Here is a 13635-nt window from a genome sequence, read left to right as displayed (position 1 = left end):
CTATATGTATCAAGATATGTTTGTAGCTAGTTTTGTTCTCAAAGTGGTTGGTACATGTATACCTTCCAGATGGGTTAAATCGATTGAGAGTTTCAGTAACCGATTATCTGGCGGTCACTCTTTATGTTTACTTTATGTTTTGTTTTTGTGTTTTTCTTTCTTAAAAATAGACACTTTAATTATAGATCGTATACACAGGAGTGTTAATGAGAACATTAACGTAACATGATATGATGAGAGGGTATCCTTGAGTGAGTTATGCTGTCAGTAATAATGTTTCTACATATGTAAACATCTCACATATGCATAATCAAACTTTATAGGCTTGCTTTTGTATTCTTTTTGCTTAGTTGAGATATATAATTGACGGACGAAACCCAATTGTCACTGACATGGGATTCTGTATCTACATCGGTAGAACAATGAAAACATTATTTTCTGTCAATTCTAGTTCATCCTTGGAGGTGAAGAAAACAGCACTGGGAAAAGTCTCTTATGTGAAATTGAAAATATTAAAACCACTGTCAGAGGTAACAATTGTAATAGTTAGATTTTCAGACAAATTTGTGTTCATATATACCAGAATTAGAATTTAACGATATAAACAAAAGGAAAATTATGAAACTACACAACTCTTGATAGCTTTTCCATATGATGTATATTTTAACAAGCATTCTCAACATATAATTGTAGAACATATATTTCACCATGCTCTCACTTCAGTGAGGAAACAATCCATAATTAGTGCTTATTTTGTTAGTTTTTGGAGATGTTTGATCAAATATTTAATGCCAGCATGTAGGCACCGGTATAGAGTCGGCTGAAATTGATATCCTAAGAAAAACATTGCCAGTAAATCAATTTAGTTTTGATTTCAGATGAAAGCAGTGGAATTAGGAATCATGCATCGCAATGCCAATTAGGTATTTTATATTGTAACATAGGTGTTTCTGCAGAATCTTTCAATCACAAATAAGGAAAATTAAGTCCATAGAATGATGTTCGATAAGGAAACAGTTGGAATATTTACATAAAGGTATTAAAAGACTATGGTATAGAGAGAAAAAAGATAGAAGAAAAAAGAAAGAAAGATAGTATAATATCCCAGTAGAGTAGAATAAACAACGGAGTTAACATTGATAAAGATTCTGAAATGGAAAATATCATTACTTGCCATCATATGTCGTACATTAAGAAATTTTTGTGATATGTTTATTTTTTAAAATGATTTGTATTAAGTGGGATTTTTCTGCATACTGCACAAATCAAAACTGTAACTTTGTTTTAGAGAAATAGTATCCATTTGGTGTTTCACGCAAGGAACTCTTTTTGGCAATGTAATATATTTGCAAATAGAGTAATTATTTAAAGGCATATGGACACTCCATTAAGTATTGTCTTTAGTGTACTCATTTATTTTGTGTTTTTGAAGTTGAATTTCAGGAAATTTCATGTTTTTGTTGTACATTGTATGCATCTACTTCCCCTGCCTAGTTGCTATCCTTGGATTATATTCTTTTCATTTTACGCCCCCCCAAAAAATTATAACGGCATCATGCTGTAGTCTTCCGTAGACACCTCATGCCCGGAGAATAAAAAGAGTATAAGCTAACAGAACGTTATGACATTAAACCACAATGTGCCAAAAAAGCAGTCTGGTACCGATTTAGAAAGTTGGTATTTGAACTTTTTAGGACTAAGGGTTGAAAAAGAGGCCAGAAACAAACATTTCTATAATACCTAGACAATAATTTGAATATATTATAAATAGATTTTTTTGAAAATTTCAAATTTCGTACAACAAAAGGAAGGCTAAAATTGATTTTTGGGGTCGTGACTCAAATGGTTTAAAATAAAGGGCCAAAAATAAGCATTTTCATGATGTTCAGGCAATAACGTGAATATAAGAGAATGAGTCTCTATGAAATTGTATAACATGACATAGGGTGCCTTTCTACCAAATAGAAAGGCAGGGTATGATTTTCGGGATTATAATTTAAAATTGTTTAATAATTAGGGTCCAAAAGCGGCCTGAAACAAACATTTTCATGTTGTCGGGACAATAATTTGACAAAAAGTGACTGGATCTCTGGTACTAAAGGTGCTGTACCCCCACAGAAAGTTTGGGATTGATTTTTGGATATGTGCGCATAGAGAAATTCAATACAGAGCTGTATCAAGCATGAATTTGATATTTGCCTCAAATGTTAAGGGTTATTAAATCAGTTTATTACCGTTCGAATTCCGGTTCCGTAGAGTCCTCTTTTGTGGTATATACATTGGATTTGTATCACTTTACAACATTTCTTATGTATGTGTTTGTGTGTCACTTGATCTTTCCAGATACAGCAAAGGTAAAAGTAAGACAAATCAATTGAAAAGATGTCAATACAGGCAGAATTAAAAACCGGCAATACACTTATTGTATATCAATGAGTGCCAGTGCTGCATCAGTTTCCAAAGACCCCGATGTAACAAAAACATTATCTACTATACATGACAAATATGTTGTCATACCAGCAGACAAAGCCCAAAACAACATTGTTTTTGTCTGCAAAATGTTTGTATCCAATGTTTATTATCTGAGGTAGACGTAGAAAATAATGGTAGTGATAAGACCTATACTGCTACCACTCTCTCCAAAGTAGAGATTGTGGAAAACCATAAATCTGTGCTATCCTCTTTTGGTCTCTATACCAAGGACGATGATTGTCATTTACCGTCTATGTAATGGATTTCTAAACTTCACAGGAATCCATACAAACAACGTTTCATAGCTGGATCTGCAAAATGTACCACCAAACCTCTTTCAAAACTTCTAACGTCTGTACTCACAACTGTCAAAGAGGGTCTGCAGTCCTACCACAACAATTGTTACTCCCGTAGTGGTATTAATTCAATGTGGATCCTGAAAAATTCGTAAGATCTTTCAGACAATCAGTTCAAGACTATTATCTGAATATAATAGCATTAAAACCTATGATTTTTCAACAATGTATACTTCTATTCCCCATACTCAGTTAAAATCTCGACATAAAAACATTATACATCGTTGCTTTTTCCAAAAAAAATGGTACACCTAGATACAAATATATAGTTCTTGGTAGAGATTCCTCATACATTGTAAGAAATAATTCCAAATCATCTTCCAAATATACAGAGGTAGATTGTGCTCCTTTACTTGATGACCTACTCCTTCACTCTTATGAGGCTGACTTTATATCTGATTTGATCAGAAAGAAAGAATATCGTTTGGCTAGATCCTTCAATCTCAGTTTCCGCTATATAGATGACGTATTATCTTTAAACAATCCTAATTTCGGGGATTTGATACATCGCATCTACCCAAAAGAACTTGAGATAAAGGATACTACAGATACTGTGAAGTCAGCTCATATATTGACCTACACTTAGAAATCGATGATAAAGGAAAACTATTGACCAAACTTTACGACAAACGTGATGACTTTTCATTCAGAATTGTCAACTTTCCTTTCATCTGTGGCAACATCCCTTCGGCTCCTGCGTATGGAGTGTTCATATCACAACTCATACGTTATGCCAGAGCTTGCCGAAACTACGCGGACTTTTTTTTTATCGCGCTAGAACTCTAACAAATAGGCTTCTGGAACAGTTTGTTTGTTTGTTTGTTGGGGTTTAACGTCCGAGCAGCAATATTTCAGCTATATTCAGACAATGAACATGACATGGATGATAAAATGAACATGAAATGAAAAAAAAGGATGGGTCACAAGGATAATAGGGTCGACAAATTTTGATTGCCACTGGAAAAAGGGGGATGGGTAAGGTCGGGCAATTTAGCCTCCTGTGGCGGAGCGCAAAGGTTCCTACTCCTATCGAATACCACAGCAGTGTTCTTTAACGTGCGAGGAACGTGGCATCTTTCCCAACACGGTGCACCACTATGGTTTGCGGTCAGGTTTTCCGTATTATAGACTGACAACCCCAGCATGTAACACGCCAGGGGTACCCCATTCCACCACCTGGGGCACACATCCCAGTTGCTCTGTGGGCAGAGCACCTAGCCCCCGGCTAGGTTTCTGAGCACTATTTAGTCGCCTTTTATCACAAGCTTAGCGCTGCTGCAGGCCTATTCTTTTAACACCCGGACCTGCACGGGTTAGGGTTATGTTGCTACAAGATTGAAGTCATCACTACAGAAGTTTTATGGTCGTCATCAGGAACTCGTGGATCGTTATGGTGTATTCATCTGCACCATGAAAACTGATTTATTCAACGGGTCATAGTTTTCCTTTCCTCGTTTGTCTACCCCGGACTTGACTTTTTATGAGCAACTCGGCGGGTGTTTCTAGAAAAACAGAGGACGCTTACCCTACCGGTGCACCTGGTACATACTCCCAATTTTTAGTGGAGTCCGAGTTGCTCAATTACTTTTGTTACTTTGTATGTATGATTTTAGTGACTTTATGTTCTTTGTTGTGTATGTCTGTTTTCCATGTCTGGTCTTTGTCCCTGGATTATATTCTTTTGATTACCGTTATAGCCTTGGTTCCCTTGATTACTCTTTCATTATTGTCACACAGAAAACCTCCTGCGAATTGTTTTTCATGTCCACTATCCGCTAAATGTTTCTCTTAAGCTTTGTAGTTTTTGCTTTATATCATAATGCTGCTAACTGGGAATATGCAATAGCTCTAAAATCTTATTTCATCTTTCATTCATAAGTAATCTACAGCAATATTTAGAAATACACGTAAGATTGTACCACATAATTAATGCGATGTATTGTAAATATCTTTTTTTTTTGCTTTTTACCTAGGTTTATTGGAGTTTACTCACGATGCGTTTAAATTCATGATGAAAATGGTTAAAGATGATTGCACAGACCTTAAACGTAACTGCAAAAGAGGTGTGTATCGTCGCAGATCTTTGATGTTAAATACATGTTTAAGAGTAATCTGTGTATCTGCGAATGCAGATATTGACTTCGCCACAAATACACATATTTTTTTCTTTTAGCCAATAACCTTTGTTAAGCAAACAGGTTGGCGAATTACATGGAGTAAAAAGTTTATAACACCCATCACAACTTTATCTACACTGTCATCAATTATGATTAGAAGTGATGTTTTGTTTGCAAAAATTTGAGTGACAATGTTCATGAAAAGTTGTTTGATATCTTTTAGCTGCAGCAAGAATAGTGGCCCATGTTTTACACAAAAACAAACAGTATACATAGATACAATATTGTTTTATCTTGCAGCAATGGATAGACAAGGATGTACAGCAACTTTTTACTCGGAAGCTTTAACCGAGAAATACGAAGAAGTAAAAGCACGACTTCTAAATAACCCTGAGTGCATGAAAGATGTGGATACATTCCAGGTAGAATCTGTCGATAAAAAATGTATCCAAATTAGACTTTCAGCCGATCCGTCGATTTTCAAAAATGAGACTCATCTATTCTGGGCCATACAATCTCTAACCGCGAAAGTGGTAGATGCAGCAAATCTTTCCTCTGATGCGATAGATGTTATTGATGTGTCATTTGTTTTTGATGGACCTCTCTCTGAAGGTAAATATATGGTTCTATATCATTAACAATTCTGTAAAACAATACTGTAACAACATTATCGGTCGTCACTCAATCAGGCAAGACAATTTCGCGTATGAATAACGGTACTAGTGGGCAAAAATTACATCTGCTCATGAGTTGTTAGTGTAAAATGGAGACAGGGTACAATAATAAATCAAACCAATTTTGCATACAAATCAAGAATCGGGGTAACCGCTCAGTGTCGTTAGATATGTGCTTCAATATGAAACTAAAACAACTTGGACTTGCCTCAAACGTGAAAAAAACAAGGCATAATTTATTTTAAGTCTGTATCAATTTGTAAATACTTTATGGACTTTTTGTAATTTTAGTCACTTTTTAGCTCACCAGGCCAAAGGCCATGTCAGTTATTGCCATCACTTTGCGTCCGCCGTCGTGGTTAACAATTATACAAAACTCTTCTCATCTGAAACTACTTGACTAATTAAAACTTAACTTTGAATGTTCCTTGGGGTATCCTGCATAGAACTGATGTGAGGATTTTTGATTGGTCGAAAACCTATGGCCACCGTTGCAAAAAATAGAACATAGGGGGCCAGACAGTAGTTTGTCACATATATCTCCTAAACCGTTTAGCTGAATTCTGACATGAAATAAAGGTGTTCAGCATGATGAGATCTCTCTGTTGGAGTTATTGCCCTTTTTCAACGATTTTTGCAATTTTTAATATTATTTGTTTCAAAAATGATCTCCTCTGACACTACTTGACCAATTGAAACCAAACTTGGTATGAATGTTCCTTGGGGTATACTGCATAGAACTGATGTGAGGATTTTTGATTCGTCGAAAAACATGGCCGCCGTTACTAAAAATAGAACATAGGTGTCAGACAGTAGTTTTTCACATGTATCTCCAAAACTGCTAGGTTTATCCAAATTCTTTCAATAGCTGAAATGATCCATATCATTAGGACTACACAAGTCTTCAGACTAACAGAGTCTTCAGTTATTGTTCTTAAAAAGAAAAAAAAAAGATTTTTTTTAATAGTCTTTAGTCAATATCATGCAAACTATGATAGATTAAAAGAAACTTTCAGTTGTTGAAAAGATCTTGTGATAAGTCCTACCAAAGACTTCTTGAGTCAAAATTGTTGGACAACTTCTTGTTTAATTTATTGCCTTTGAAAGGCAAAATTCAACAAGGTGAGCGATTCAGGCTCCTGGGAGCCTCTTGTTTGTAAATTGTTTCATTGTTTTAAGGACAACACAGACCTTCGGGCGTGGCTGCATTTTAATGTTTTTAATATTTTGTCAAAGCGTCAATGTTTTTAATACTTCGTCAAAGCGTCAACAGTCTTTCCATTGAATGAAGTTTTGAAATGTCTATGCATGTTATAGAAAATTAAAAATATATATATAACTGATGTAATAAGATTCCGCACGGCAGGTAAGGGAAATATTACGAATATCCAAATAGGTCGTTGTCTAAAGAGTTGACAAATTCTAAATGGGTCGGTTTGAAGTATAAAAATTAAAAGCTAACTGAAATTAAATACAAATTGACTCTCTCCTTATATTGTAATATTTTAAATTTCGATAACAGGTGTTTCAAGGAATAACCTCTCATCAGCAGTTATAGCTTAAATATATAGGAATCCGAAAACTGATTGTATACCAGAAGTTCTCAAAACAAAAAAAGTATCGATTGATTGATTGGTTATTGCGGTTTAACGTCCAAGCAGCAATATTTCAGCTATATTCAGACGATGAACATGAAATGGATGATAAAATGAACATGAAATGATGATGAAATGAACATGAAATAATGATGAAATGAAAAAAAGGATGGGACACAAGGATAATAGGGTCTAAAAATTTTGATTGCCACTAGAAAAAAAGGGGGATGGGTTAGGTCGGGCAATTTAGCCTTCTGTGGCGGAGCCCAAAGGTTCCTACTCCTATCGAATACTACAGCAGGGTTCTTTCCATTCCACCACCTGGGGCACACATCCCAGTTGCTCTGGCCCCTTGCAGGTCAGGGTATCAAAAGAATAGGCCTTCAGCAGCACTAAGCTTGTCGTAAAAGGCGACTAAAAAGTGCTCAGAAACCTAGCCGGGAGCTAGGGGCTCTGCCCACAGAGCAACTGGGATTTGTGCCCCAGGTGGTGGAATGGGGTATCCCTGGCGTGTTGCATGCTGGGGTTGTCAGGCTATAATACGGAAAACCTGCCCGCAAACCATATTGGTGCTGCGTGTTGGGAAAGATGCCACGTTCCTCGCACCCTGCTGTGGTGTTCGATAGGAGAAGGAACCTTTGCGCTCCGCCACAAGAGGCTAAATTGCCCGACCTTACCTTTCCTTCCCCATTTTGCTAGTGGCCATCAAAATTAGTCGACCTTATTATCCCATTTTTCATTTCATCACCATTTCATGTTCATTTTATCATCCATTTCATTTTCATCGTCTGAATATACTGAAATGTTGCTGCTCGGACGTTAAACCCCAACAATCAATCAATCAACCCAGTTGCTCTGTGGGTAGAGCACCTAGCCCCCGGCTAGGTTTCTGAGCATTATTTACGACAAGCTTAGCGCTGCTGCAAGCCTATTCTTTTGACACCCGGACCCAACGGGGAAAAAGTATCAATATAAGAAGCCAAATCCATCACCAAAATGCTCTACCATGAGCGATACTAGGAATGAAGCCTTTGAAGTTAGATATGCTACAAAACATGTTATAATTCGGGGTCAAACAAGTTTGTCTACTTAGTTGATAAATACCCTTGGGAGTCTATTGACCACCAGCAGTTGCATCGATCAATTGCTAATAGAATACAAAAATACCAATTAACTTTCAAAAGTCATTTGTTGTTTCAACGACATACAATCGGACCCGATCCCCTTATAAATTTAACGGCTTGCGGAGTAATTTTGATAAATGATTTTATTTTAGACCAACGGAAGACAGTAGAACGACTATTTCTGTCAACTACATCGGACAGCGGGACGTTATTAGAAAGTAACATTGAACCACAGGTTTCGAAAATTTGTAAGCCATTTTTATTTTACTTCGTAAACAAAATTGAAACATATATATTGTATAGAATTAAACAATAGTAAGAATTACTTTATTTAATTGGCGTCGGCAAAACAAAAACACTGAAACAATTATATTATATTTATTCTGATAGACCAAAACTTGCTCTTATGTGGAGGAGTTCAAACAGTTTAAATTGGTCTAAGGAACACAGTATTTATCTTTTTGACATATAAAATTGATTAATGTAATTTTGAGAACTTACGTTGCATTTAAATAACGATTATAATAACAAATGTAAAACTGATATTATAGATTTGTACTATTATCCCATTATATATTACTTTTGCTTTAAAGTGCCATTAAAGATATTCACTTCGAAAGAGTGTCAAACTGAAAAGTGGTCAACTGAATCCTGTCCAGAGTGTAATAAGAGTGTTGCAAAAATAGAGGATCTCCAGAACAACATTGCATCTTTGTTAAAAACTCAAAATTGGATCGAAGGCGGTTAGTAGACCCAAAGACGACCACAGTATTGCCTATTCATACTGACACGCATATTAAATTTGTATTACGTTTAATAATAATAACATTATTACATGTTATACCTCATCATTTCATGTTCATTTTATCATTAATTTCATGTTCATCGTCTGAATATAGCTAAAATATTGCTGCTCGGACGTTAAACCCCAACAAACAAACAAACAAACATGTTATACCTTTTATTGTAACAAGGTGAGACGTTAAGTTTCCCACAAAGATTGTACAAATTTAATATGTTTTAATTTTGTTGGCATTGGCATTGAAAACATACTTTTGGATATCAGTCTTCCTAAACATTTATCTCTATTGCAGCTAATGCGAGGTTTCTCTTAAAAAAACACGAACAGCATAACGAAGTATGGAACTATTATATACAACTGATATTCGGTAAAACGCAACTGGTTTTGTTATTACATTTGTGTTGTCGGGTCAGTTCTTATTATGAAAAAAAATGTTTTATTTTGTTCTATTTTAGAGTACTTCGAGAATGATTCAGTCGAAGATTCTGCATATGTCACCAATTCTGCAGGTAAACATACCATCAAGATAGGTGTAAAACTAAAAACAAACGAACAAACAAAAAATATAACTTGAGAAACTAAACCTAAATGTTTCATTTCGTGCTTAACAACGATTTACATTCTTGATCGGTATCTTAATCAAAAACCGTTTATCGAAACAGTTTTTCATTGATTTCCACAAAAGTGGCAAAAGATAAATAAATTTAGCTGCTTCCAATCCATTTTGGTTTGGCGTTTTTATTTTTTATTTTTTTATATTTGTCATTATGAATCCTTATCTTGAAAAAAATGAGAAAACTCCGATTTAAAAAAATTAAGATTTTCTTCGGATTGAGTGTACGATACAAACATATAAAACGTATTTTCATTTTCAGTTTTTGCAACAACTTTAATCATGTTCTTTCCTCACGAGGGGAGGACATTTTTGTAATTCCTTTGGTTGTTATTATTTTTATTATTTGTCTCGTGTAAAAAATTCTTAAAATTAATTTTACAAGAAAAGTATACAGTGCATTTAAGCCTACAGATCCAAATCATTAGGACTATGCGTTACATACTTGATGGTCGTTGTATGAGTTATCTAACTTTGTTCGAAATCATTTTCTGTTATTTGATTTATTTCGAATTCTGTTAGGCGTAGAAACATAAAACATCCTAAGTGACTTATGGTGTTTCCAAATTTTAATGTTATACATATACCAGCTAAAATGTTTTATTTTGATATTTCATGTTTCAGCTCAAGACAATAGTTGGTTTTTAATAATAAAAAAAAACTTTTCTTTTTGAAATATGTGACTTTTTCGATTATATCGAATTTTTGATGCGTGTGTTTCTTTAGTTAATTTATTACCTCGCTTTGAATTTTTCTATTTTCTGGATAACATCATTTTCAACCATTGTTAAAGAATGATTTCGGTGAACTAAAATAATGAAATTAGAAAATAATTACTCAAGTAATTGTTCCTTTAAGTATTAGAAGTAATTTGCTATATTTTCAATATAATTGCACTTCATCTATTATGATGTATGGACGAGGAATCAAGGGAACCATGGTTCGAGTGGAAAGCAAATGGATAGAATTCAAGGACAATAGCTAGTCATGGTAAACAGACACACATAACAATGAACACGGAATGGCCAAAATAATACATACAAAGAAAGAGAAAAGTAAATGGGCTCCTCGGACACCAAAACTGGGTGCATTGACCAAGTGCTCCGGTAATTAAACGTCCTCCTCTTTTTTTAGAAACACACGCAGAATTAATCATAACATGTCAAATACGGGGTAGACGGAAGAGGAAAGAAAAAAACTATGACACGGTGAACACATCGGTTCTCATGGTGCAGATGAATACACCATAACAAATAAAACCAGGGGTTCATGGTGACGACCATAACTATTCAGTACTGATGAGTAGTACTGTACTGACTTGTAGCAACATTACCCATTTCTAGACGCCCTAATTAAATAAGTCTAGCGCGGCACATAAATTCCACATAGATACGGCAAGTTCTAGCATAGCGCATGAGTTGTGATCTGAAAACTCCTTACACAGGTCGTGAAGGAATATTGCAACAAATGAACGGATAGGTGACAATACGAAATGAGACGTCATCGTATTTGTCATATTGGTTAGTCAAGAGCTTTCCTTTACAGTCGATCTCTAAAAGTAGGTCAAGATATGAGGTTGACTTCATTTTGACTGTTGTGTTTTATCTCAAGTTCTCTAGGCCTGCACTCCACAGTATTGTAGAACTGCCTAATTTTGGTCTTGTAATCTGATGTTTTGTAACATTTATCACTTTAAAAAATTGTCAAGCATCTGTAAATCTATATATCTAGAAATAGCTCAAGCCAAGGCCTTCAGGATGCAGTAAAAATTTTCTGGAAAAAAATTACCCACAGCATATAGGGTTACCATCGAAACCATGCAAAAATATGCGAAAATTTGCAAAAAAAGTTCATAAAATCAGGTTTAAAAATATCAAATTTCCCGCAAAATATCTGAAATTTTTATTTCAATCCCTGAAACTGTTCAAACTTTTCCCTTCAAAAACCCCTTCCTCATATGGGCATCGCCGGTTAGATTTTGAGCTATTTCACTTTGTAATCCACTTATTAAATTTAGCATGGTAAAAAATTGACTTACTTTCACTTTCACAATGAAGTCAAATTGTCATTGAAAAAAAGCCCCTTCAACATTGAAAATATATAAAACATTGCAAAATACTTTTAAAAGTCCCCTTTTTTCAGAAAATGTTTTATCAACAATAGATTCTTCATTTTTAATCACTATAGCAACCACCGGTTTCCATTTATGTCATTTTTCATCCCTAGCCAAAAGTGCGAAACTAAACTAAACTGTGGAGTGCTGGCTAGAATAGAACATATGCAATGTATAAAATCCCCAAAACATGGATAGTTTTGCGATAATACGTCATCTATATAGCGGAAACTGAGATCAAACGATCTGGTTAAACGATGTCCTTTCTTTTGAATCATATCAGCTTTAAAGTCAGCCTCATAAAAGTGAAGGAATGGTACAGCGAATAGCGGAACACAATTTGTTCCATTTGAATGTGGACCGTTCAATGAAAAATCGCATCCACCACACTAGACAAATATATTGTTCCAGCATTTTAATAAAGTGTCACTTACCACTTCAACTGGCTACATCCTATGCAGTACCAAAACAAGCTAATCCTAGATCTGTGCATTATTTGTGTGAATTCTAAAAGGAGCCCCGTGCAGGTCCGGGTGTCGAAAGAATAGGCCTGCAGCAGCCCTAAGCATGTCGTAAAAGGCGAATAAATAGTGCTCAGAACCCTAGGCGGGGGGGGGGGAGGCTATGGCGCTCTGCCCACAGAGCAACTGGGTTGTGTGCCCCAGGTGGTAGAATGTCGTACCCCTGGTGTGTTACACGCTGGGGTTGTCAGGCTATAATACGGAAAACCTGACCGCAAACCATAGTGGTGCAGCGTGTTGTGAAAGATGCCACGTTCCTCGCACGTTGAAGAACCCTACTGTGGTATTCTCCCGGAGTAGGAACCATAGGGCTCCGCCACAGGAGGCTAAATTGCCCGACCTTGCCCACTTCTCCTAATTTCCTGTGGCTATCAAAATTTATCGACCCTATTACCCTTGTGTCCCATCCCATTGTTCATTTTGTCATGCCGATGTAACATCAGATATTAAACATCTATGTCTTGAATGTAACACTTATGGCTTGAACCTTACCTATTCTATGCAATCTTTAAAGTCATTGTTTTGTCATTTGACATTACCGGTTCTTGTGAGAGACATTACGCTTAGTTTTCATCATGTATTCAAAATATGACAATTCTTATTTATTCGTAGATTCCGTAGAATGCTATTCAGAAACTGATAAGCCGCTTAGTGAAACAGCAAACTGTAAGTTTTCTAACTTGAAATTCTTCATTAATATTATACAAGCTGTAAAAATTGAGTATGACCGTTGCATTGTGGCGTAAAGTGAGCTGTGCAAACTTGAAACAGATATCGTTCCTCACGATAACTGGAACTAAACATTCGAATAAATATCGTCACAACTAATGAAATAAATTCCCGGCATTCAATATGATTCTTTGATTGATTGATTCGTTGTAATATATCTATGGAAGTAGATCTTTTCAGGGTTCAAATAATTTTGAAGTACAATGTATATTTCCAGTCCTTTCAGTGATCTTGAACAATATCGCATCGGTCATACTAATATTTTACAGGTTGTTAGAACGAAATATAGCAATGATCTGTGATAATGATATGCCTATAATTGTTTCTGTATTAGTGATAATAAAATTAACGTAACTATTGCCACAGTGCCTAGGTGGCAAATTTTCTTATCCCTCTTAAGTTAGATATATATGCGGCAACTTAGGAAGGGGTACAAAGGTTTGATAATACCGTCATTACAATGTAAATGCTTAAAATGAAAATCAATAGCAACTGCCACATAATTTCGTACCATATTGG

General features: G+C 35.4%; 1 protein-coding gene across 8 annotated transcripts in view; it reads left to right on the top strand.

The window, feature by feature from the left end:
* The window catches only part of LOC148598854 (uncharacterized), a 40282-nt gene that overhangs the window by 24018 nt on the left and 2629 nt on the right, over positions 1 to 13635 (top strand). For 6 of the 8 annotated variants that reach the window (XM_088562518.1, XM_088562516.1, XM_088562517.1 and 3 more), the window contains 8 exons: positions 452 to 530; positions 879 to 923; positions 4802 to 4891; positions 5246 to 5557; positions 8491 to 8586; positions 8932 to 9081; positions 9596 to 9649; positions 13000 to 13053. In XM_088562518.1, the coding sequence (XP_088418644.1) occupies positions 452 to 530; positions 879 to 923; positions 4802 to 4891; positions 5246 to 5557; positions 8491 to 8586; positions 8932 to 9081; positions 9596 to 9649; positions 13000 to 13053 (880 nt within the window). Of the gene's footprint in view, positions 1 to 451; positions 531 to 878; positions 924 to 4801; positions 4892 to 5245; positions 5558 to 8490; positions 8587 to 8931; positions 9082 to 9595; positions 10860 to 12999; positions 13054 to 13635 lie in introns of all 8 variants that reach the window. The other 2 variants (XR_015918766.1, XM_088562521.1) reach the window with 2 other exon arrangements.

This window comes from Perna viridis, chromosome 14, assembly GCF_037379345.1.
Source record: "Perna viridis isolate PV_CMFRI_1.1 ecotype Kerala chromosome 14, ASM3737934v1, whole genome shotgun sequence".
NCBI lineage: Eukaryota > Metazoa > Mollusca > Bivalvia > Mytilida > Mytilidae > Perna > Perna viridis.
Note: the sequence above shows the minus strand (reverse complement) of the source record. Positions and strands in the feature narration are given on the sequence as shown.